Below are 26395 nucleotides of genomic sequence, written 5' to 3' on the forward strand. Positions count from 1 at the left end.
ACTGTTGGCATTATAATTTGGGTGTAGAAATTTAAGGCACAATTTTTTTGCTCCCAGAGAAGATGAGTATAATGGTGGGCACGATGACTTAATCAAGTGAAAATCTAAAAATCATATTTTTACTATTGAAATAAATTTTAGCAGTAATGTGCTCTATCCTCAGTAGGAGAGTTGTCCTACTATACATACATTTGCATTTCATTAATGTCATAACTCAATGGATTTAACTTTGCCTTCCCAATTAATTTCTGATCATTTGAGATACTCCACTGCATATAGCAAGTACATACTTATGACTCCAATCCCGGTAGGTTCTTTGCTTTTTTTTCCCAAGTGTAAATATTGGTTATCTTCATTTTCGCTGTTGTAAAGATTGTATCTTTTTATCTTTGTGTTTTTTAAATTGTGGACTGAAATGAAAAAAAGAATTTTTTACAAAACCAAGGATTGCTGCACAGTTTGAAAGCAAGTAATTTTGATACTCATTGTGAACACTTTTATATGGCTGTGGATTACAGCAATGTTTGCAGATGAACTGGGTACAAAGGGTTTGGCACAAATAGAGCTTTGTTTAGCAACAAAAAGATGTTTGGTTTGTGGACTAGTAATCAGTCATCGATGACAAAGATCTTCTGTCTGCCAACAACCATGTGATTGGTTCTCCGGTAACTTAGCAGCTTAAGACTGGGAACAAGATACAGAGAAGCCATCAGGTCTCCAGCCAGGAGCGCTTCCTTCATTGTCTAAGAAAACCAGTTTATCTTTGTTTTAGCAGTTGCTCTAAGTTGTGACTTCTAATTGACAAGTCAGAGACTTCTTTTATCAGTGAACAAGCTATCTTGTGCCTCTTGCAAACCAGTGGAAGCATTTGGAAAAGGACAACAGAGAAGCAATATTCTGAGCAGCACAAAAACAAAAAGAAACATCTCAGCAACCTTTTTGAAAAAGCGTCAATGAACTGTTTATTCAAAAATTTTGCTCCATCCAGAACCCATATTTTTCTGTCCTTATGCATCTGTGTGTCTGTCTATGAAGAAATTTATAAGGGGACAAGAGTTTTAATTAGTATTGTTATATGCTGATGGTATGTAACCATTTACCTGTAGCTAGAGATTATTTACTTGCAATAAGTAATTTTTTTTGTTAAGTACAGAAGCCTGGTCCATGCTTTCTGTAAATCTGTGTCAAAAAAAAAGTAAATTGGGGAATTTTATATGTTTTTAAAAATCTTTAAAATCATGGGGTGAAGACTCCAGGAATTTCCAACACTGGATTTCCAGCATGCTACCCAATGGGTATTTTCACTGTAAGCTGTACAACTGCAGTTGTTGTCAGAATCTGTGAGCCATCCCAGAACCCAACTAAAGAATGGCAATGCAGCAGCTTGTGTCTGAGTGACAGTTTAGTGCAAAAGCTAAGATAGCAGCTTGTGTTGCTAGGTGGCAGCTTGATGGAGAAAGTAAACAGCTGCTTGTGTTTTTGATGGAAGGCCTATTGTAGAAAGCAAGGCAGCAACTTGCAGCAACAGTGTGGTGTCAACGTCAGAGGTGGTGCTTGGCCTGCAATGTACATGGCAAATACAATGCATGTGAATGAAGACAGTAGCCATGAACAGGAAAGGGGATATACGGTTTGTGGAACAAGGGTGAGGGACCATCAGCACAGTCAGTCCACGGACTGGCCCAATCCTGTTTCGGAGCTTGGCCGCAGTCAGTCAGACAGTTTGTCCAACAAAACCTGAGTAATCAGCAACATTTCAGTCTATGGATTGGGTCATGATCAGTTCTGGAAGTCAAGAAAAATCAGATCAGGCAATACTGGTCATTTGGTCAGGAACTTGTTATAAATTCAGTCCAGGAGATGGACCATGGTCAATCAGGGGCTGGTTCTGCCACAAGCCGAGAGATTTGTGCAGTTTATCCATGGCATTGTCAAGTCTGCATGCAGCTAAAGTAACTAGATTGTACTGGTTGTATTGTACAGCTGAGGGAATGATTAATGTCATAGGTAATAATTGAATGTGATAGTGTTGGCTCCAGAATGGTGAGGAGGTACAATTTCAAAGGATTAGTCAAAGAAACTAAGGGTGACTTGTTTTGATATGGAGAGGATACGGGAAAGGCAAAAACATGGACAACATGCTCATGACGGGCTGTGGGTGTAAAATGGGGACATTAATGGTAATTTCTTGGTTCTGCTGGTTAATTTTTACATCACAACAATTTGCTATGACTAATTACACTTATTTACTGAGTGTATTACAGTGTCTTTACATACCTCCTCCCTGATTCAGCTTCTAGGCCAGTCCCCACACGCCTGAAGCATATTCCTCCACTCCATTCCTGAGTATACTAGCAGGTCAGAAATCATCTCTTAAAGGGACTACCCACTATAATAATGTAAAAGGGGTAGGGTGAAGAATCATTGTGGGAGTTGAGAAACAGTGACGGAGGTACAGAATGAGAGAGATATCATGTCATAGCGAAGCCTGCAACTGACTGCAGTGAACACAAACTCTGATGTTCACTATATTGTTCTGAAAATGAACAGCATGATGCATTTTTGATTTTGACAAGGCTGCATCCAAAATATGATGAGAAAATAACTGTTTTATTTTTCTGAAAGGGGGAGGAATTGATCATTGGAAGAAGTGGCCAACTGAAGGTCTACTCCAGAAATGAAAAGTCCAGTGGTTATTCAATGTTAAACATCTGCTCCTAATTCTGACTTGAGCAGCATGCCTACATTGGTCATCATATCCATCTGTTGCCTGATTTCATGAAATAACAAGTGAAAGTATGTTGTGATTTGATTGACCTCTTGTGATCTCTCAGGGTTAGAAAAGTCAATGGAGCATGAAAAATGCAATCTTCCCCATTAGTAATGGCAGGCAGTGATTTGGACTGCAAGATGTGATATTATGGCTACCAGATCCTCACATACAAGACAAAGGGTGCTAGGAGAGGTCTGGTGTGATAGAGTTGGAGGAGAGAGCATAGCTCCTTCCCTCAGGCTCCTTGGCTACATCACGCCAAGGCCACTTTGATACTTTTTGGCTAACTTTAAATGACTTCAGGATGACTGTTATGCGTAGGAAGGAATGCTACACTGAAGGGTAATGCAGTAGTAATAGATATCTCCACAAACCTTTGATGTTTAAAAGGTTTAAATATTTAAAAGAGTTCTCCTCTTTTTAAACCATATATAAATACAAAATCACATAGAGCTCACGATGGCTGGAGCAAGATTAACCTCTCTGAAGGCATTATCCGAGCTTCATGCAAAAGGATATCAGGATTGAAACATCCTATTGAAGGGACTCTGTTCTTTCACTTAACTGTTCTCATAGACCTCCTGAGAGTGAAAGGACCATAATGCACAGAAACCCTGCCGCACTTATGTTCCACAGCTCTGAAGATACTGCCAGTGAAGGCTCCTAAGACAGCAATTGGAGCAGCCACCAACAGCAGTGTAGTCTTATAGAGAGAGACAAGGAGCAGGAAAAGCCCCCCACATTGAAAGAGAGTGCTCAGGTGAAACAGAAAAAAACAGATCTCCAGGCTTTGATGCAGTTATCATATGGTGAGTGACAGCCAATGTAGACAATGATGCCCTGAGAAGTCCTGACCCATTGTCTTATGCCATGTCAGCGACTGTATGAAGACCTGGCAATCCCATCCAAGTAGCCCTAAAGATAACAGCTGCACCTAACTTATAGGCCAGCAGATAATTTCTTGGAGCTACCATAGATCTCTGTGGAACTTCACAGGTGTCAACTAGTAAGTGTAATCATGAAATCACTTTGCAAGAGCCCCACCAATTCACATGTTTCCTCTTTGATGCAGGGAGACAGGTAGCTAAGATACTAGGATTCTTAACCAGCATTAGTTTCCTGTAGGTTCAGAGTGCAATTATAGCACACATAGCAATCAGAGTCCCCAACATGAACCAGCAGTCTTGTCAATACAAAAGCAATCCACTTCCTTGACATACAAATCATTGTGATTGTAACAGCAAGATAATGCAATTAAACCTTAGCTATCCAGAGAGCTACCATTGCTTTCACATTCTGGATATTTCAGAGGTACCAGCCTCTTTGAAAAGTTCTTGATGAGTAGAATATTGGAATAGAAGCAGGCCATTCAACCCATTTGACCTGTCCGACGATGCAATACATTCATGGCTGATCGAACACTTCAATGTCTTTTACTCGCCCAACTATACTCACCATAGCCACTAGTAATCAGAAATCTATTAATCTCTAAAGAAGGATGGTTGTTGGGTGACAAGGGATACCCACTCCACACCTTGGTGATGATACATTTAAGAAATCCTCAGACTGGCATTGAGAAGAGATACAATGCTGCCCATGGTTCAGCTAGGGCCATTGCAGGACAGATGTAAGGCCTTTTGAAAATGAGGTTCTCATACCTGGACTAGGCAGTGTGATACGAAATACCTAAGCCAGAGTGCTCTGCATCTCAGTTGTATGCTGTATCCACCAGGGACCAAACAGAGGATGTTTGAGGGTGCAATTTGGGAAAACCTCTGAGGAGGAAGGTGAGAGCGAGAATCCTCAAATGAGCCAGGATAACCATCAGTAAGAGACCACCAATCCAAAGAGGCTGGGGCAACTTAATAGCAATCTATTTCCAGAGTGACTAAGCTGACTAGAGTCATTTTTTGTCAGTTATACTTTCATTTACACAGTTGGATGTTAGCTGTTTGATTGCTGAATTCAATATTCCTCAGTGATTGTAATCAATTTTTATTTGTTTTATCTATGCAATCAAATGGTTACTTTTATTTTTACTCTGGTTTTACTTCTTCAATTCTATCATTGCTAAACTGCATTCCCAACTTTGTTGTGAACCACAGTGAGTACTTCTGTGTATCTGCGCTTCTGGATGGTTGCACTAAAATGGTTCTTGCATCAAAGACATGTAAGTCACATGGGAAAGTCCGCTCCCTGGTGAAGACTATAAGTTGTTCACAACTTGACACTACTCTAGATAACACAGTATGGACGTGGAGGAGCACAGCAGGCCAGTCAGCATCAGAGGAGCAGGAAAGTTGATGTTTGGGGTCAGGATCCTTCTTCAGAAATGAAACTACCCGATGTGCTTTACACTCTCAGCATCCCTGCACTGATGCAGAGTACCCTTGCAGTGTGTGAACTTCCTCACTGATAATGATTTCTCTTTTGGTGATTACAAGGTTTTGAGCAGTTCATTCCATTCTACTCCAAACCTGTGAGAGATTGACTTATGACATGACCGCTACCAAGTTCATACCCTTAAGATTTTCTAGCATGACTTTTAGAACCCCAAACATGGGATAGACTTGTCCCTCCTAAAGCTGGAAAATACATGACAGGTTCCACCATCACTCCCACAAGGTGTGTGCAGGGTGCAGCAATTGAATGCCCCTGGCTATAGTTCTGCCATTAAACCTTATTGTTAACATCGCCATCCTCTGCAGTAATCTATATTGCCTCGACTCCAAACCCCTACTAACAGATGTGTTGTTTCCTTACAACTGAATGCTCTCACCTACTTGGTTGATTTTGAAAGAGGTACCAAGGTGTAGCAATTGAAAAGAAGCACATCCTTTCGATGACAGACAATGCTCCACATCTTTCACATCTGATAACCCTCCGTTTATACTGGTATAATACTAGTATACCAGGCATTGAAACAGTGCAAGTAAATATAGATTTACAAAAGTGTAGATTATATGTATACATTCATTGAACACCTATGCTATGGATATGTCCTTCAGAAGTAATGTCTACATGCAGAACCAATATCGCAGCTGCCTGGTGATTTTGAAAACTTTAGTGGGCATCTTGTGAATGCTGTGGGTCTCGACAGCCATAGTGTGCTGAGTGTGTCCTGCATAAATACAGCCAGATCCTCCCCAGCCTCAGCTGCTGCAGGCAATAGGGCTAATGGTAGCGGTGAGGTAGATGTAGTGGATAGCTCTGAAGTGTCCTGAGAAGAAGCTCCCAGCGTACCTGTAAGTCCTGCTCTCTCACTGTCTCCTCTAAAGGAAGGGGCACCTGGAGTGAGGTTGATGTGCCTTGGACCTCCCTTGCTGAGTGCTTGCGGCGAGAGCGACAGAGTGATGGTCTGAGCATGTATTCAGTGGAGGCACCTCAGCACTCACATGCCTCAGCCACAGTAGTAAGTAGAGTACTCACTGATTTGATTGTTTCTGGGTTGGTGGAGCCTGTAGCTACCTGCATTGTGTATTAGTGGATATCTGTAGAAGACATGAGAAATAATTAGTGAAGCTAATGAAGACCAATGTGTTTGTCTTTGTACACATCTGAGAAGGGAGACAGTAATGTTGTTTACTGGGTTCCTGGGCATTCTAGTCGTCCAACTATATAAAGAATGGTCTTGACTTTCCTTGGCCAGCTTTATAGTCCACTCTCCAAAGTGGGGTGAAGCTGTTGATGTCCAGCACCCTCTGCAAGTTTTAGCCTACTCTGCGCAGTTGTGGAGCAGCCGTTCCTGCAGTGAGATAAAGAGAAAGGTTGTGCGTAATGGTAATCTGTTCAGGAGCAGTTTTTGAACATATATAACCCTGTTAAGTGACGAACCTTCCTCAGTTAGTCTGTAGGAATACAAGCACCCTGGGAGGGTCAGTACTTTGAAAGTATGAGATAGCTGCAAACCATTCAGCATACATTCTGCATTTGATGCTGAGGCTTGCAGACTGTGTCACTTGCTGAAATATCTGTGAAGTTGCAGAATTAAAGTTATAAAATTCTAGAGCCATAGAGGTCTATAGCACAAAAAATGCCCTTCAGCCCATGAGCCTGTTCCAATTGAAAACAACAACGTAATACTTCTAATCCTATTTTCCAGCACTTGGCCGATATCCTTACATGACTTAGCATTGCAATTGCACTTTAACTTTGAGGATTTCTGCCTCTACCACCCTTACAGTCAATTCCAGATTCCCACCACCCTCTGAGTTTTTTTTTCTGACATCCCCTGTAAACCTCCTGCCCCTTACCTATGGGTCTATGCCCAGGGCAGTGATTTCTCCACTGAATGTAAACATTCTTTCCTGTCTATTCTGTCTGTATCTCTCATAATTTTATTCACTTTAATCATATCTCCGCTCAGCCTCCTCTACTCCAAAGAAAACAGCCCCAGTCTATCTAGTCTGACTACATAATTAAAGCTCTCCAGTACAAAAAAAATCTGGGTAAATCCCCTCTGCAGTCTTTCCAGTGCAATTATATTCTTCATATAATATAGATTCCAAAATTGCACAGAATACTCTGGCAGTGGCCTAACTGACATTTAATACAGTTTCAGCATTACCTCCTTGCTTTTAAACTTGATGTTTCAGCTAACGAAGGCAAGGTTCCAGTATGCTTTTTTAACCACTTATCTACTTGTCCACAAAATTAAGGGACTGGTGAACACGCACACCAAGGTCCACCTATTTTTTGCCTCCGACTCCATTCAGTAATACCTGCTAGTAAAGTGAAGCAAGTTTACGTTTTTTGATGGCATTTTCAGCGTTGATGGGACATCCACCACAGGTTGAGAGGAAGCTCTTAGTTTGCAGTGAGCTAAGGGTGTTCAGCTGGCCTTTGAATATGTCACCAGAATCTATGACCCCAGAAAGTTCCACTAGAGATGAAAACTTTATGCTTGTGCATCCCATTTAATTCACTGACGTATTCATGCATCATCTTAGAATCCCCAAAGGGTAGACACAGCCAATTTGGCCCATCAGATCTGCAATGACACTCTGAAAAGTGACCCATCCCTTGACACTACCCCTGTATCACCACAATTACCATGGCTAATCCACTTAGCCTGGATTGTGAGAGGAAACTGGAACATCTGGGGGAAACCCACGCAGATGTGGGGAGACAGTCACCTAAGGCTGGAATCAAACCTGGGTCCCTGGTGCTGTTAAACAGCAGTGCAAACCACTGTGTCACTGTGCCACCCTTGTACAAATAATGAGGTGAGAAGCATGTAATTTCACATGTGGATATTGGTTAAGAAGCTTCATAGGATACTAGTGTTAATTAGTCAGTATGGGCATAAAGGGCTGTAGCTTTTAGTGTGCTGTAGATTTCTATGACTCTGACTCTAAGCACCAAACTTCAACTACAAATTGGAAAATCTTGTAGTGGCAGGTAGTACCTGCAAACATAAAATTTTTAACTACAGGTAGTCCTCAAAAAGAAAAGATTTCAATTAACATAGTTTTCCGTAACATAGCTTTTACTTTACTCTGCATCATTGTAATAGTAGGCATCTGATTCACAATAACACAGTTCTTACCTGACTCCCAGTAGCATGGAGGAATTAAGACGATAAATTGGGCAAGTTCCTGTTCATTTAGTTTATCTCAGCTGTTGCCTGCCTGAATGACATTTCCATGGAGCAAGGCCCCTAAGCGCACTAGCTGTGAGAGCAAAGGAATTGCAGCTAAGAAAAGCAGGAAATCCATTTTGCTAAGAGGTAACTTAGTCATGCTGTCCAGATTCAAGCGCAATGAGCAAAATATGGATATTCAAAAAGCTTTTTCTCATTGCTTTTATTTTGCAGGGGATTAAGTCAAGATGCTCCTCACTGTTAGTGACAAAGGGTAGAAGGTATTAATTTTGACTATAATCCAGGGTGTCCGTTCATGAGCTTGGGGCTTGTGTACAGGGACATTGATGCTTTTGAGAAAATAGTCAGGGAAAAGGAACACTGCCTAATATAGGGTAGGGGAGGGTTCTAATGTCAGTTTTGCTGGTCAGTGAGAGGAGGGGAATTCTTTATGACCACTGTGAATTATACAGGGGATTCTGCTATAACACAGTAGTTGTGTTCCCACACAACGTTACATTGTAAAAAATCGTGCTATAGAAAGAGCCTGTGTGAAAAACGGGGTTGGGGCAGACCAACAAAAAGTACCCCTCAGAAGCCAAACACAAACGATAGCACAGTTTGAACATTTGTTTGATTTATATCTAACAATGAAATAAAAGTAAATTTAACACTTTTTATCTTGGGAAAAAAAATGTCAAGATGACTTGATGGGGGAGGAGTTTTTGAGGTCACTCTATTGTTAATGCAGGGGCTGAGGGTTATCATCACCGTCATCACGACCTTCAGGTGCAGTTGTGGTTGCAGGGTTAAGGTGAAAAATAGTTAATCTAGAAGTGGGTTCATTGTGTTCTGACCGTTTCTTGGCTTAAAAAAGACATCCAATTTTTGCTAATAGATTACTTTGCCCTTTTTCTTCTTTCATGAAGAAGCTGCTCATAGGGTGCCAAATAAGATCTTATTCCATGAACTGCTCCCCTGCTGCATTCTGCATTGTCATTGTTGTCCTCTAAGAGCTACAGCTGCTTCTCAATTTCCCTCAGGATAGAGGACAAAACAGAAGTGGAAATCTCTCATGGTGCTGCAACCTGGACTTCATTTTCTTCATCTCCAGCTTCCACTTGCCCCTCAGCAACAAGTTGTTGTAGATCAGCTGTGGAGATGTCTTCGCAGTGGGACTCAAGCAGCTCTTCAACATCCTCACTCTCCATTTCTTCAAATCGAACTTGCTTCGCAAGATCAGCTCAATATTTTTTGACTTTTGGGAGCTCCCCTGACATAAAAGGTTCTAAAATCTTGAAGAAAATCTGTGAGAAGCTTCCGCCAAACTGCATGCAAACAGTCCTTATTGACCTCACCCCAGACCTCCACAATAATGTCAAATGCATTCTTGATGTTAATTCTTCTCCAAAATTGAAGAACACTTGACAAAGCCCGCAAAATGTTCATGTGATGTCGACAAGTACTCCTCTGCACACTGCTGGAACCGCGTTATAGCCAACACAAGTTCGCATTTTAGAAATAGCATTCCACTATTCGTCAATCGAGTTATAGTCAACTTGTGTTACTGGAACACACGTTATAGCAGAAACGCCTGTTCTATGCTGTGGACGGAGGCAGGAGGGAACCAGGAACCTGGGTTTGATGCCATCCTCCATGTCAGTGTGAAGTATGCACATTCTCCCCGTGTCTGTGTAGGTTTCCTCAGAGTGCTCTGGTTTCTCCCAACAGTCTAAAGATGTGCAGGTTAGGTGGATTGGCCATGCTAAGGGATGCACAGGGATGTGTAGGTTAGGTGGGTTAAAGGGGGATGAATCTGGGTGGGATGCTCTGAGGGTTGATGTGGACTTATTGGGCAGAAGAGCCTGTTTCTGTATTGTAGGGATTCTATGATCTATGATCTATTTGCTAAGGTTTGTAATGTTGCATACTTTACGAGCTGGTGATTGGGATTGGTTCACTTATCATGGATATTGCCAGATGATAAACACTGCATTTTATTCCTTTGCACTGGGCTTGCCATATTGCTAACAGATCCAAATGGACTTCATTCAATAAATGATACATTCTCCTGAATTCTCTCACTTTTCCACAGATGCTAAATGGCGTTGCCTAGGGTCTTGCTCAGACTTACACTTCTGTTAGGGAACGGAAATTCCACACCAGCAGTCAGAAATTTGTTTTGAAATAGGTTTTCTAGTTGAATCACTTACATTTCCGGAATTCTAACAAGATCAGCTCCTTAAAATGTGTGACCCATTCTAGAGTGAAATTGGAGCAACAATTAGGTGGTAACTTAAAATGATGACATTGTTCTAGTGCAAAAGGAATATGTTGCTATCTGTCATATATTGCTATCTTTACCTCACTGTACTTAATAAATCCCATATTGTGTCAAGCTATTCTCAGCAGTAGCACTTTTGCTTTTGAATCACAAAGTTATGGATTCAAGGCCCACTCCATAGATTTGAACATATGATCTTGGCTGACACTTCGTTGTTTAAACGGTCATCATCTATTAAACCAAACACCTGTCTGCTTTGTCATGATACTGTTGGCAGAAGAATGTTCTAACATCAAAGCCAAAATGTATTCTTCAATCAACAGCAAGTAGGCAATGTGGTCATTTATTTTAATGCTTTTTGTAGACCTTGCCACTTTCAAAGCTGTTATGTATCCCAAGTTGCTTCAAATTATGTCACTGACTGTAAACACTGTCTGATATTTTGAAATGTGCTTACAAGTGCAAGTTCTTGTTTTCTGTAACATAATCACACAGTGCCTCCCACAGGGAATGGGAAGCAATAATGGTGTTACTGCCAGCCAAGCAGCATCTTGCTTGGCCTGCTGTGTTCATCCAGCTCCACACCTTGTTATCTTGGATTCTCCAGCGTCTGCAGTTCCTATTATCTATGGTGTTACTGCCTTTTACTTTTTACACATATTAAAACAGATGAAAGGTTATAATGCATAAAGAGAAAAATAGAGTTTTGTTGAGTCATAAGTTTTTAAAATAATGTTACAGCTAATTTTCTGAATCTTACCCTCCATGTTTACTGCCCCAACTGCCACCAGTCACCATCATTAGCACATCATCTTCAAAGGACTTATAACTTTCTTGTCTTCCTCATCGTAATGTATCTGCTGCCTTTTCTAAACACCTTCACCGTTATTTTTCATCCCTGAAAAAGCAATGTTCTCTCTCATAAACCCTATCATACACTAATTTTCCCAATTCTGTCACTCCATTTGAATTAAGTTGATACTGAGAGGCCTGGATAGACTGGGCATAGAGAAGAAATTTCCGCAATTAGGAGAGACTAGGACCTAAGGTCTTAGCCTCAGAGTGAAGGGGTGACATTTCAGAACTGAGATGAATTTCTTCAGCCAGAGACTAGCCAGCTCATATTCCTCAGAATGAAAAGACTCTGAATCTCCTGTTTATATCTGTCAGCCAGGACTCCCTCATTGACCAAGGTTAACAACACTGATCAAGGATCTCAAAGTCAATGAGTTCCACTTGCCCTGGTACGAATTACTTCAGCATACCTAAGCAATTTTCTACATTGTCAGGTAGATGCCAATGTTGTAGCTGTACTGGAAGAGCTTGACAAGGAGAGTAGCAAGTTCTGGAGCACAGGTCTTCAGAACTATTGCTGGAATATTGTCAGGGCCTACAGCCTCTGTAACACCCAGTGCCTCCAACTGTTCCTTGACATCACATTGAATAAATCAAGTTGGTTGAAGCCTGACATCTGTAATGCTAGGGGCCACTGGAGAAGGCTGAGATGGATTATTGACTCGACATTCCTGACTGAAGATTGTTGGAAGTCCTCCAGCCTAATTTTTTGCAATGATGTGTTGAGATCTTCCATCATTAAAGGTGGAGATATTTGTGGAGCCGCCTCCTCCAGTAAGTTATTTAATGATGCACCATCTTTAATAACTGGATGTGGCAGGACTGCAGAGCTTCAACTTGATCTGTTATTTGTGGGATCACTTAACTCTATCTATCACTTGCTGCTTGTGCTGTTTGGCATGCAAGTAGTCCTGTTGGTAGCTTCATCAAATTGACATCTATTTTCAGGTACACGTGATGCTGCACCTGGCATGCCTGTCTCCTCCTTTGAACCGAGCTTATTCCTTGGCTTTATCCCTTGGCCGAGTGGGGGATTATTTTTTTCCTTGTTCATTCAGGAGATGAGGGCATCACTGGCTAGGCAGCATTTACTGTCCATCCCTAATTGCTTAGAAGGCAGTTGACCACATTATTGTGGGCCTGGAGTCACATGTAGGACAGACCAGGTAAGAATGGCAGTTTCCTTCCCTAAAGGATATTTAGTGAACCAGATGGATTTTTCCAACAATTAACAATGGATTCATGGTCATCATTAGATTCTTAATTCCCAGTATTTATTGAATTCACATTCCACCATCTGCTGTGGCAGGATTTGAACCTAGGTCCCCAGAATGTTATCTGGGTCTCTGAATTAACAGTCCAGCAATAATACCACCAGGCCATCACCTCTCCTTGTATGCCAGGCTGTGAGGTCCCAGATTGTGTTGAAGTACAATTCTGCTGCTGTTAACGGTCCACAGTTCCTCATGGATGGCCAGCCTAGAGTTGCTGAAGAACACAAGCAAATCTAACTCTTCCTCTTCACAATAAGTTGTCTTGTACAACCAACCTTTGCTATGTCCTAGACTACCAAATGTGAGGAGTATGTTGACCGACTGTCTCTCTGCATTTTTGTGGACCAACAGAGAACCCTTATGAGTTCCATTTGTTGGATGGTGGGGGTGTGTGATGGAATCAAGTTGCCTTTAGACACTTAAGCAGTCACTGTTGGGTCACCCTGACAATTGATGTCCCAGATGGCAGGGTTCTGCCTACTGAGAGCTGCCACCCAATTAGGGACTAGCAGCTGCAAGTCACTGCCAGCACATGCAGAAGTGGTGGTGACATTCCATCTCCAAAGGCCCAAGAATGATGAGTGACCCAAGCCAAAGGTAAATGATGACAGAAACAACAGATATGCTGGAGAAACACAGCAGATCTGGCAGCACCTGTTGAGAGAAAAATAGCATTAATGTTTTGAGTCCAGTGATGCTTTGTTATAACTGAAAGCAGCTGGGTAAAAGTGGCATTTGTGCTGATGATGATGGTGGTGTTGGCAGGGGAGGGTTTGGTAAAACAGTGTTTTGGATAAGTGGAGACATTGCCCAGAGAGAGAGAGAGGGAAAAGAAAGTGGACAAAGGAATTGCTGATAGTAAATTGGAAAAGAAGTTAAGTGATAATGGGAACTGCAGATGCTGGAGAATCCAAGGTAACAAAGTGTGGAGCTGGATGAACTCAGCAGGCCAAACAGCATCTTGATGAAGGGTCTAGGCCCGAAACGTCAGCCTTTGTGCTCCTGAGATGCTGTTTGGCCTGCTGTGTTCGTCCAGATCTACACCTTGTTATCTTGGATTCTCCAGCATCTGCAGTTCCTATTATCTCAGGTGATAATAGGAGCTGGAAATGGTTGAAAATGGGCTGGCTGTGCTGGGAATGACTGATACAGAACATGACTTGGGGAATGTCAGGGTGGTTAACAAACTTGCTGGGAGGTGTTCATGCGCTAAAATGGTTAAACTCAGTGTTGCATACTGAAAGTTGTAAGGTACCTCAGTGGAAGATGAGGTTTTGCTCCTGTAGCTTGTGTTGTGCTTCACTGAAGCGCTGTGACAGGTCTGAGACAGAAATGTTAGCATAGGAGCACAGAGGTGTGTTGAAGTTACATGGTTCTGGAAGCTCAGGAACAGATAACGAAGCAGCACCAATGAATGTGTTGGAGAAAGAGCTGTGGATGGGAACAAGGAATGTTTCACATATATACCCTACAAAGAGGCAGGCATAACTGGTAACTTTGCCGGTACTGATAGCAACATTTTTGATCTGAAGAAAGTGAGAGAAGTTAAGGGCGAAGTTGTTCACAGTCAGGGTGAGCTTGACCAGGTGGATGTTAGTAGTGGTGGATGGAAATGATTTAGGCCTACTTTCAAAAAAGAAGCAGAGAGCCCCAAGTCCATCCTGATGGGTTATGTACCTGTAGAAGGATTGCAATACCATGGTGAAGAGGAGGTGGCTGATGACCTCGAATTGGAAATACTGAACTGACATAAAATGTCAGAAGAATCACAGTATCAGTGGGAAGAGACTGGACAAGAGGAGAACAAATCAGGTCAAGTTGGGAAGAAATGAATTCATTGGGGCAGGAATAGGCTGAAATGATGGGTCTGCTCAGGCAGTCCTGTTTGTGGATTTTGGGAAGAAGGTAGCAGTGGTGGGCTGGATGGGTTTAGGGGATGATGAGGTAGGAATTTGTGTGGGGGCAAATCCCAGCTGAACCATCTGTATCCACCATCACCCTCCTCTGCCTCAGATATGTCCATCTTTCCCCTCATTTAAGCATTATGGTAATGTCATTGGACTAGTAGCCCAGGGTCCAAGTTAACTCACTGCAAGATAAGGGTTCAAATCCCAGGAAAGCAGCTGGTGGAATTTAATTTGACACGCAGCATGGTGGCTCACTGGTGAGCACTGCTGTCTCATAGCACCAGAGACTCAGTTTCAATTCTGCCCTTGGGCAACTATTTGTCTGGAGTTTGCACATTCTCCCCGTGTCTGCGTGGGTTTCCTCCATGTGTTCTGGTTTCCTCCCATAGCCCAAAGGTGTTCAGGTTAGCTGGATTGGCCATGCTAAATTTCCCATTGGGTCCTTGGATGTGCAAGCCAGGTGGATTTGCCATAACAAATGACATAAACGGGATGGGGTGGGTCTGGGTGAGATGCTCATCAGAGGGTCAATGGGCTGGATAGCCTGCTTCCACACTGTAGGAATTCCATGATTCTATGATTAGACATATTGCTCATTACTAGATCAATATTGCTCTTCCCCTTGTCGCATCCAAGACATATTGTCATAAGAAACTATCCCAGATATATTCTAGAAATTCACAACCTTCCTGGCAAGTGATTGTCTGTCTTTCCCAGTCTTGGTTAAGATTGAAATCTCCATTAATATCACACTGTCAAAAGCACAATTGGAGGGAATAGTTTGAAGGAGGTTTTGAAGGAAGAGCTGGAGGTTGCTGGGTGATGATGTTGAGGAAAGCTATTGTGCAGGTCAAGGGCTGAAGGGGTAGTTGCCATGCACTATAACTCTAAATTAGGCCTTTATTCTCTAGAATTTAGAAAGTTAAGGGGTGACTTAATTGAGGTCTTCAGGGATTAACAGGGAAAGAAAGGGTTGATAAAGATAAACTATTTGCACTGGTTGATGATTCTAGAACCAAGATACATAGACTAAGAATTCGGGTCAGGCCATTTTGGAGGGATGTCAGAAAGCACTTCTAGATGCGAAGCGTAATGGAGGTTTGGAACTCACTTCCTTAAATAGCAGTCAATGCTAATTCAATTATTAAATTTTAGATCTTCGATGGACAAATTTTTATTACGCAAGGGTATTATGGGGTGAGGCCACATATCAGCCACGATCTTATTGAATGCACAGCAGGTTCAAGGGGTTGAATGGCCAACTCCTGTTCCTAACCCTTCTCCCCTCCCCCCACCCACTGTATCAACTTCTTTAACTGCTGCAGTCTAAGGATTAAATGGATGCAAAGTTAGGTAGGGAATTTCAAGGTTTTAATTTGGAGATAGCAAAGGGACAACGATATATTTCCAAGAAGCATGTATGTAATTTGGACTGAACTTGATATCCCCACATGCCTGCTGACCTTGGTCTTCTAGGCAATAGAAGTTGCAGTTTGATGGTCCTGTTGCAGAAATTCTAATGAGTTGCTGCAGTTGAACTCGTAGATGGTATTCACTGCAGCCAAGGCTGGTTGATGGTGGAATAGGTAAACATTAATGCTTCTAGACGCAGTCTCAACCAAACAGGCTGTCTTATCCGGATGATCTGAAACTTCATGACCTTTGTTGGAGCTGCAATAATCCAGGTGTATATGCAATATTTCATTACGTTACTGACTTATGGCTTAAACTTGATAAAGAGTCTTGGGAAATGAAGAGGTGAGAATACCAAACCTCTGACTTGCCCTTGTAGCCTAAGTATTTATGTGGCTGTTCCAGTTGAGTTTCTGGTCATTGCCACTCACAAGGTAGTGCTGGTTGGAGTTTCAACAATGGGCATGCCACTGAATGACAAGTAGAACTCGTTTGACTCATCTGACTCATTTGACTGACACTTGCTATAATGTGGATATTATCCACACAAATACCAAATCGAGGAAGCTCTATCAGTGAGCCATCTTAGGCCCACACCAATGCATTATCTTTTATGCACTTCATTTAACAACCACACACCTTTCTATCTTTGTTCTTGTGGTTAACATACAATTTAGAAGTTAAGGTTTAAAATTTAACATTTCTGAAGATCTATAGCCGGCATCATCAAGATAACTGGTTATTTGCTTTGTGTTTAGTAGACATGGATAGTGGAATTCAGAGTATGGAAAAATAATTTGCAATTTGAGCCTTTTTAAATGCATAACACCTTTGCATCTCATTTTTGTTTGACGGGCAACATGAGCTTTGTGTGATGGACACACTGGCTCCCTTTGAAACTTGACAAGATACAAATTAATTTCAATTGAGTACTATTGCATTATTGTTAACTATATTTTGCAAGTGATACTGATAACTGCAACAGAAATTTTGAAGGATTTTGTCAAGTTGATCAATTATTGGAAGTACCAACTTGAAGGTTTTCAGTGAGGTGTGAAAGGTTAAATTATGCATATTAAGAAGTATAGGAAGAATAAATTCATCCAAATCAAACTCAAAATCAGTTTAGTTTATCCAGCCTTCTTGTACAATGTGAATCAGGATGGGATTGGGAAATTAAAAAGTGGATAAACTGCCCTACAATTATACAGAGACAGTAGGAACTGCCAATGCTGGAAAATCTGAGATAATAAGTTGTAGAGCTGGATAAACACAGCAGGCATCAGAGGAGCAGGAAAGCTGACGTTTCAGGTATGGACCCTTCTTCATAAATCAGTTATACAGCACAGAAACAGACCCTTTGGTGCAGCTCATCTGTGCCAATCAGATATCCTAAACTGATCTAGTCCCATTTGCCAGTTTTTGTCCCACATCACTGTAAACATTCCTATCCATGCACCCATCCAGATCCTTTTACACGTTGTAATTGTACCCATTTCCACCACTCCCTCTGGCAGTTTGTTCCATACACACAATATCCTCTGCATGAAACAGTTTCCCCCAGGTCCCATTTAAACCTTTACTCTCTCACCTTAAACCTATGCCATCTAGTTTTGGACACCCCAACCCTGGGGAAAAGACTTGCAATTCACTCTATCCATGCACCTCATGACTTTATAAACCTCTATAAGGTCATCCCTCAGTCCAACACTCCAGGGGAAAAAAGCCCCAACCTATTCAGCCTCTCCCTGTTGCTCAAACCCTCCAATCCCTGCAACATCCTTGTAAATCTTTTCTGAACTCTTTCAAGTTTAAAAAGATCTTTCTTGTAGTCTTGGGTACAAGTAGATGAGTGAGACTAGCAGAACAAAGGCATAACCAAATCCCATTCTCCTCATTGCCCCTGTGAGTGATTCATTTTCATCAAGTTAACTGATGTATGAGCAGGGAACATTATTAAATGGCCAACATACATTTTCAATCAATTACTTTCCATGGATAGTACCTGTCTGCTTGGGTTATATCAATGTGGATGTTAAACAAGATCTATAATTTTAAATAATACCCTACAATCACAGTTGAAAAAAGTTAGGGCAGTACATGGGATATAATATTATTTTTGGGGAGAAAATTTAGAATTGTTTGGTTTAATTTGAGATACTGCGAGATAGAAATCTGTTCGAAAACTTTTGAATCCGGGTCTTGGTCCCTTTGCGTGGCTGTGACTTTTCCCGAAGAGAGAAGTCCAAAGTTTCCCAGCCAAACTCATACAGCCAGAGAACAAAATATCCACCAGATATTATAAATGTGCCATCTCAAGAGTTTGGATGAATCCATTCTCACAAAATGGGTGAGTTAATTATTACAGAGCTAGGTGTGACTGTGCTGTCTCCAGTGAACATTACAAGATAACATACATCTTTCATCCCACGTTATAAATCCATTCCATGTACTATTAATATTTTGTGTCAATGAAATGCATATATACTTCATTAAAGCAATTAGAAAAGGGATGTAGCATCTCCGGATTTGGAATGTAAGGTTTTTTTTCCCCTTTGGGTCCATTTGAGATAATATTCCTTCTTGATGTAGCATGGCAGTATTCCAAATAAATGTCCAAAGCCTTACCTACATCTAAAAGGATATCAGGCACTACTAAACACAAGAAGCAAATTCTAAGCTACGTGTTAAGAAGATACAAATCTGCATGCAGGGTAACTTCTAACGGAGACCAGAAATCTAGAATGAACGCAGGGTTTAACAAGCTTAATGTGACAAAACCATTTTGCCAATGCAGCAAGTCAGAAAACACTTTTTTTCTGGATTAAAAAGAAAACATATAGACTTCGTAATAAAAATACAATTTTAAATTAATATTATTCATAACTCTGAAGAAGAGTCCTGACCCAAAATGTTGACTTTCCTACTCCTCTGCTACCTGACCTGCTGTGTTCCTGCAGCTCCGCACAGTGTTGACTTCTACGTTTTTATGTTCCTGACACCTATTCTTAAACACTTACTTTGAGAAAGGATACAGGATATTGGCTTGTTTAGAAAAATCTAAGAAAAGTATAAGTGAGCAGAGCTGCATCGTGTATAATCATAGCTAGCTCAGTTTCCTTTATAGTGAAAGCACAATCTTTCTCATGTGAATACATGGTATTTGAAATTTACATTCTCTCTAATAGGTACTACCTCATGATGCCAAAGCCCGTCGTCTTTTTGTCACAAGTGGTGGACTGAAGAAGATTCAGGAGATTAAAGCGGAACCTGGTTCAGTTATGCAGGAATACATTAATGGTATTAACAACTGCTATCCTGAAGAAATTGTCAGGTAAAATGGATATTGTTCTCCCTACAAGTTCCTCTTATCGAATTTGCTCCATTGGTGCTTATCTTAGTTTTGTATTCAAAAATAATGGTTATTTGGTCAATTTAAAATCTGATCATGAGGGAATTTTAACTTATTTCTAATGTCAGTATTTGTTTAGCTGATATTTAGAAATCTTGTTGGCTCCTTTCAAAACTGATTATACAAGCTCACTTGGAGCGTATAGTCACAGCAGCATCAGCATCATAAACTAAGAAAAATGAAATGGATACTGTTGAGGTGAGTACAGACTGTGAGCACAAAACTTATCATGATAAATTATGAAACTGAATTTAATAAATCTCCATAACTTGTAACACTGTAAATATTACCAAAGAAACTGCTGGATTTTTGTAAAAACCCAATTGAATTGCTTGGAGGAGAACCGGTTATTCTTTTAAGATTGACTTACATGTTCCTCACATCACACACAACATGATTGACCTGTAAAGCCCTCAAGGCAAGGAGTAGGGAATAATTCCGACTTTGCCAAGATTTTCCACAAGATTAACTATGCTTGAAAAATGGAACAAAAACAAAGTTGCTGGAAAAGCTCAGCAAGTCTGGCAGCACCTATGAAGGAGAAAACAGAGTTAATGTTTCGGCTCCTGTGACCCCTCCTCTGAACTGATGGTGGCTGGGAAAATGTCAGTTTATATGCAGAAAATAGGGAGGTGGGTGGGGTAGGAAGTAAATGATAGGATAGAGCCCAAAGAGAGAGAAAGACAGTTGGACAGACAAAGGAGTTGCTTCCCCTGCAATCAGCGAAGGTGCAACACCTGCCCATTTACCTCCTCCCTCCCCAGTGTCCAAGGGCCAGGTGAAGCACGTCCAAGAATCTAGTTTACCACATTCGCTGCTCACAATGTGGTCTCCTGTACATTGGGGAAATGAGGTGTAGACTTGGTGACCGCTTCGCAGAATATCTATGTTCTGCTCGCAAAAAAGACCCTGAACTACCTGTTGCCTACCACTTCAATGCACCACCCTGCTCCCTGGCCAACATTTCTGTCTCTGGCTTGCTACAGTGTTCCAGTGAAGCCCAGCGCAAGCTGGAGGAATAACACCTCATTTTCCGCTTGGGGACCCTACAACCCTCCAGACTCCATATTGAGTTCAATAATTTTATGGCCTAAACTCTCCCATGTCCCAGCCGCCCAGCCCACAAACCAGGCCTTGTTACCACATAGCCTGCCATCACACACCCTGTTATTAGTCACCAACAGCCCCCATTAACAACTACTCACCCTCCCAGCCTGATCATTAGCAACTCCTTTGTCTGTCCAACTGTCTTTCTCTCTCTTTGGGCACTATCCTATCATTTACTCCCTACCCCACCCACCTCTCTATTTTCTGCATATACACTGACATTTCCCAGCCACCGCCAGTTCTGAGAAAGGGTCACTGACCCAAAATGTTAACTGTTTTCTCCTCCACAGATGCTGCCAGAACCTGCTGAGATTTTCCAGCAACTTTGTTTTTGTTCTTCATTTACAGCATCCTCAGTTCTTTTGGTTTTTATATTTTAAAAATGAATTGGAGAGCACCAGTACAAACTGAAGGAGGCCAGTGAAACATGCCATTGTGAACTGAAAGGGAAAGGGGAATTGTATGTGAACTGAAAAAGGAGGCGATATATGTTAAAGAGATAGTAGGAACTCCCGATGCTGGAGAACCTGAGATAACACAGTGTGAGGCTGGATGAACACAGCAGGCCAGGAGCAGGAAAGCTTGACGTTTCAGGTTTCTGAAGAAGGGTCCCGACCCAAAACGTCAATCTTTCCTGCTGTGTTCATCCAGCTTCACACCGTGTTATCTGAGATATATGTTAATATCAGTTGGGAAGGGATGATGGAAGGCATGAGGAGATTAAAGGGAGTGAATGCTCTATTTAATTAGGTAAAAGAGGTTGAAAGGTAGGAGTGCCTCTGTGAATGAAAGAGAGCATCTTTGAGGAAGCTTCAGGAGGCAATAATCTAGTTGAATTGGAAGGTTTGATTTGGGCCTGCTCAGTTTACAAGTCCGCATCATCAAATATCTGTGGATATCACCTGAATAAGACTTAATTGTATCATAATGTTTAGATTATCAATGGAACAATGAAAAGGAGAACTTATGAACTGGAAGAATGTTGACTTCAATGGGATGACAGGAGTTCTAACTAGTGTAAAAATGGAACCAAAAGTGGTCAGGAAGGATAATAATGGAACAGCATACTTAAGGAAGAGGTTTCAGATATAGGTTACGCACATTTCAACAGAAAGAAAGGACAGGGATCCCAAGCCAGGACTCATTGGGTGATGAAGACTTATTGAACATGATAAGTAAAGGCTGTATAACAAAGTGTGGAGCTGGGTGAACACAGCGGGCCAAGGAGCACAAAAGCTGACATTTCGGGCCTAGACCCTTCATCAGAGAGGGGGATGGGAGAGGGAACTGGAATAAATAGGGAGAGAGGGGGATGTGGACTGAAGATGGAGAGAAAAGAAGATAGGTGGAGAGGAGAGTATAGGTGAGGAGGTAGGGAGGGGATAGGTCAGTCCAGGGAAGACGGACAGGTCAAGGAGGAGGGATGAGGTGGTAGGTAGGATATGGAGGTGCGGCTTGAGGTAGGAGGAAGGGATGTTTGAGAGGAAAAACAGGTTAGGGAAGCGGAGACAGGCTAGATGCTGCTTGGCATGCTTAGTTCATCCAGCTCCACACTTTGTTATCTTGGAGACAGGCTGGGCTGGTTTTGGGATGCAATGGGGGGAGGGGAAGAACTGGGCTGGTTTTGGGATGCAGTGGGGTAAGGGGAGATTTTGAAGCTCGTGAAGTCCACATTGATACCATTGGGCTGCAGGGTTCCCAAGTGGAATATGAGTTGCTGTTCCTGCAACCTTCGGGTGGCATCATTGTGGCACTGCAGGATGTCCATGATGGACATGTCGTCTGAGGAATGGGAGGGGAAGTTAAAATGGTTCGCGACTGGGAGGTGCAGTTGTTTATTGCGAACCGAGCGGAGGTGTTCTGCAAAGCGGTCCCCAAGCCTCCGCTTGGTTTCCCCAATGTAGAGGCAGCCACACCGGGCACAATGGATACAATATATCACATTGGCAGATATGCAGGTGAACATCTGCTTGATATGGAAGGTCATCTTGGGGCCTGGGATAGGGGTGAGGGAGGAGGTGTGGGGGAAAATGTAGCACTTCCTGCGGTTGCAGGGGAAGAATGCCGGGTGTGGTGGGTTTGGAGGGGAGTGTGGAGCGGACAAGGGAGTCGCGGAGAGAGTGGTCTCTCCGGAAGGCAGACAAGGATGGGGATGGAAAAACAGCTTGGGTGGTGGGTTCGGATTGTAGATGGTGGAAGTGTCAGAGGATGATACGTTGTATCCGGAAGTTGGTGGGGTGGTATGTGAGAACGAGGGGAATCCTCTGGGGGCGGTTGTGGCGGGGGCAAGGTGTGAGGGATGTGTTGCGGGAAATGCGGAAGACACGGTCAAGGGTGTTCTTGCCCACTGCAGCGGGTATGTTGCGGTCCTTGAAGAACGTGGACATCTGGGATGTGCGGGAGTGGAATGCCTCATCCTGGGAGCAGATGTGGCGGAGGCGGAGGAATTGGGAATAGGGGATGGGATTTTTGCAGAAGGGTGGGTGGAAGGAGGTGTATTCTAGGTAGCTGTGGGAGTCAGTGGGCTTGAAATGGACAGCAGTTTCTAGCTGGTTACCTGAGATGGAGACAGAGAGGTCCAGGAAGGTGAGGGATGTGTTGGAGATGGCCCAGGTGAACTTGAGGTTGGGGTGGAAGGTGTTGGTGAAGTGGATGAACTGTTCGAGCTCCTCTGGGGAGCAAGAGGCGGCGCCGATACAGTGATCAGTGTAACGGAGGAAGAGGTGGGGTTTGGGGCCAGTGTAGGTACGGAAGAGGGACTGTTCCATGTAACCTACAAAGAGGCAGGCATAGCTTGGGCCCATGTGGGTACCCATGGCCACCCCCTTTGTCTGTAGGAAGTGGGAGGAATCGAAAGAGAAGTTGTTGGGGGTGAGGACGAGTTCGGCTAGGCGGCTGAGGGTGTCGATGGAGGGGGATTGGTCGGGCCTGCGGGACAGGAAGAAGCGGAAGGCCTTGAGGCCATCTGCATGAGGAATACAGGTGTATAGGGATTGGACGTCCATGGTGAAAAGGAGGTGTTGGGGCCCAGGGAATTGGAAGTCCTGGAGGAGGTGGAGGGCGTGGGTGGTGTCACGGACGTAAGTAAGGAGTTCCTGGACCAAAGGGGAGAAAATGGAGTCTAGATAGGTGGAGATGAGTTCGGTGGGGCAGAAAAAGGCTGAGACAATGGGTCGACCAGGGCAGGCAGGTTTGTGGATTTTGGGAAGGAGACAGAAACGGGCCGTGCGGGGTTGGGGAACAATGACGTTGGAGGCTGTGGGTGGGAGGTCCCCTGTGGTGATGAGGCCATGGATGGTGTTGAAGATGATGGTTTGGTGTTCAGGGGTGGAATCATGATCAAGGGGGCGGTATGAGGTGGTGTCGGAGAGTTGGCGTTTGGCCTCGGTGATGTAGAGGTCAGTGCGCCATACTACCACTGCACCACCCTTGTCTGCAGGTTTGATGGTGAGGTTGGGGTGTGAGCGGAGGGCTGCCAGTTCTGCGGGGGAGAGGTTGGAGTGGGTGAGGGGGTGGAGAGGTTGAGGCGGTTAATGTCTCGACGGCAGTTGGAGATGAAGAGGTCAAGGGAGGGTAGGAGGCCTGGGGGTGGTGTCCAGGAAGAGGACTTGTGTTGGAGGCGGGTGAAGGGGTCAGTGGAGGGAGGGTTAGGCTCCTAGTATGATGTGTTTCAGATGAACTTTTCATCTGAGAATGAAGTCACATAAAATCAGTCGAGAAAGGAGGTGAAGAAGAAAATACAACTGGCAAGAAAGATTATGAGAATGGACTAGCGGTTAACAGAAACGGGAACCCAAAACTTCCTGTGGGCTGTAAACAGTTTACAGATAGTAAGAGGGAAGGAGAGGCATATTAGAGTTAAACAGAGTGCTTATAGGTCCAAAACAAGGTTTTTGAAGACTCGTGAATTATTTGTATTATTGTTACCAAGGAAGAAGATGTTAGCAAAATGGGTGCAGAAGTGGAGGTTGTGGATGTAATAGATGGGGTGACAATTAATAGGAAGGATGTACTGGAAATCCTGGTTTAGAATGGATGGGTTAATTGATCTGGATAACTTCAATCCAGTTTGCTAAAGGCAGGACTTGCCATAATCTTCCACCGTTTCCTGCATACAAGGAAGGTATCAGAGAATTGAATGGTAGTATATACAAGGATGTAAGTCCACCCTTATTAAACAGACCAACCTGTAATTACTATCAGCGATGAGTAGGTTTTAGGAAATGATCAGGAGGTGCTTAAGGAGATTTGAGCTAATTAAGGAGAGCCAGCATAGATTTGTAAAAGACAGATCATGCTTCACTAATCTAATTGAATATTTTGATGTTAAGTTAATTCAGTGTTCACTTAATTGAAGTTAACAGAGACAGTTGTGAAAGAATTAATGTATGTTCTCTATTTGAATTTTAAGAAAGCCTTTAAGAAAGTACTGCAAAAAGGGCTGGATAACAAAATTGAGGCTCATGGATAGGAGTCTGAGTGCCAACTTGGATTAAAAAAATTGCCTTCAGAAGGAAAAAAGATTAAGGCATGGTGTATTGATTTCTTTCAGACAGGAAGCTGATAGACAGTGGTGTACACCCAAGGGTCAGTGCTAAAAACACCATTCGTTTTGATTTATAAATGAATTGATATTGTAATACAAAGTAAGTTTTTAAAAATTAGCCAATGGATTCAAATTTAGAGTTGAATCTGACAGTGAAGATGATCCATTTAACAGCAACAGAACATGGATAGGCTATCAGCACACACATGTGGCAGATGGAATTTAAAACAGAGAAATGTGAGCTGATGCATTTTTGAAGAAGTAATTGGGAAAGGCATTCTAGACTAAATGTCCTAAAGAGTCCACAGGGACAGAGAGACCTGGGGTTCATGTGTACAGATCTTTGAAGATGGCAGAATGTAGTTACAGAATCTTTAGAAAAGCATATAGGGAAATAGGAATGGATACAAAAGCAGGGAAGTTATACTCAACACGTTTAAGGTCCTGGCTAGATCACAACTAGAGCTTTGCCTCTACTTCTGGTGATTGCACTTCAAAAAGGATGTGAAGATGTTAAACATTGGTAAAAAGAGACATGAAACTGAAGATTTTCATCCGTCACTTACAAGGATTGAAATACGAGAAAAAAGCAACTTTAGAAGAGTAACAGTTTATACTGCATGAGAAGAGGTTACTGACTGGTTGGACAATGACTAACATAGTTGCAGCCGGAACTACTAACTACACGAGAAGAGGTTACTGATTAAATTCAAACCAAGCATGTCCCTTCTGCTCAGAGCATTGCTATAGGGATACAGCAGGGATTGATTGTCTCTATAGCCCTTCAAGTCGCAATTTGTAGGCATATTCTTTGAGGATGGACTGCACCGGATCATGTATATGAATAAACGTAGTATCTCGCATGCACAAAAGAATCACACTGCAAGACCACTGGTAATCTTAAATTGGGTTCCCAATTTATTCTTAGTGTGGTCAGGATTATTTAGTAAATAGTGTTTTATATCAGTATCACAATAATTTGGACACTACTTGCTGAATTTTGCAAGCTTAGGCTGGTTGAGCATAGTTGACAAACTACCTAGCGTGAACAGCCAAAGGGTCTTGTTGTTTGATGTGGTCCACCAATCATTGGGACATGCAGTGTACATGCCTGGCATCACACTGACACTGAACCTCATAAACCATATCCTTTTGGATGTGAGTTTGCTCGCTGAGCTAGAAGCTTCATCGGAGGCTCACTGATGATGTTACCTAGAATGGTGACGCAACGTCTGAAAACGAA

At 42.6% G+C, this 26395-nt stretch overlaps 1 protein-coding gene across 3 annotated transcripts in view; it reads left to right on the forward strand.

The window, feature by feature from the left end:
* The window catches only part of spag6 (sperm associated antigen 6), a 136652-nt gene that overhangs the window by 105618 nt on the left and 4639 nt on the right, over positions 1-26395 (forward strand). For all 3 annotated transcript variants that reach the window (XM_048560435.2, XM_048560453.2, XM_048560462.2), the window contains one exon: positions 19276-19421. In XM_048560435.2, coding sequence (XP_048416392.1) covers positions 19276-19421 — 146 coding nt within the window. The remainder of the gene's footprint in view (positions 1-19275; positions 19422-26395) is intronic.

Source organism: Stegostoma tigrinum, chromosome 2, assembly GCF_030684315.1.
Source record: "Stegostoma tigrinum isolate sSteTig4 chromosome 2, sSteTig4.hap1, whole genome shotgun sequence".
Taxonomy (NCBI): Eukaryota; Metazoa; Chordata; class Chondrichthyes; order Orectolobiformes; family Stegostomatidae; genus Stegostoma; species Stegostoma tigrinum.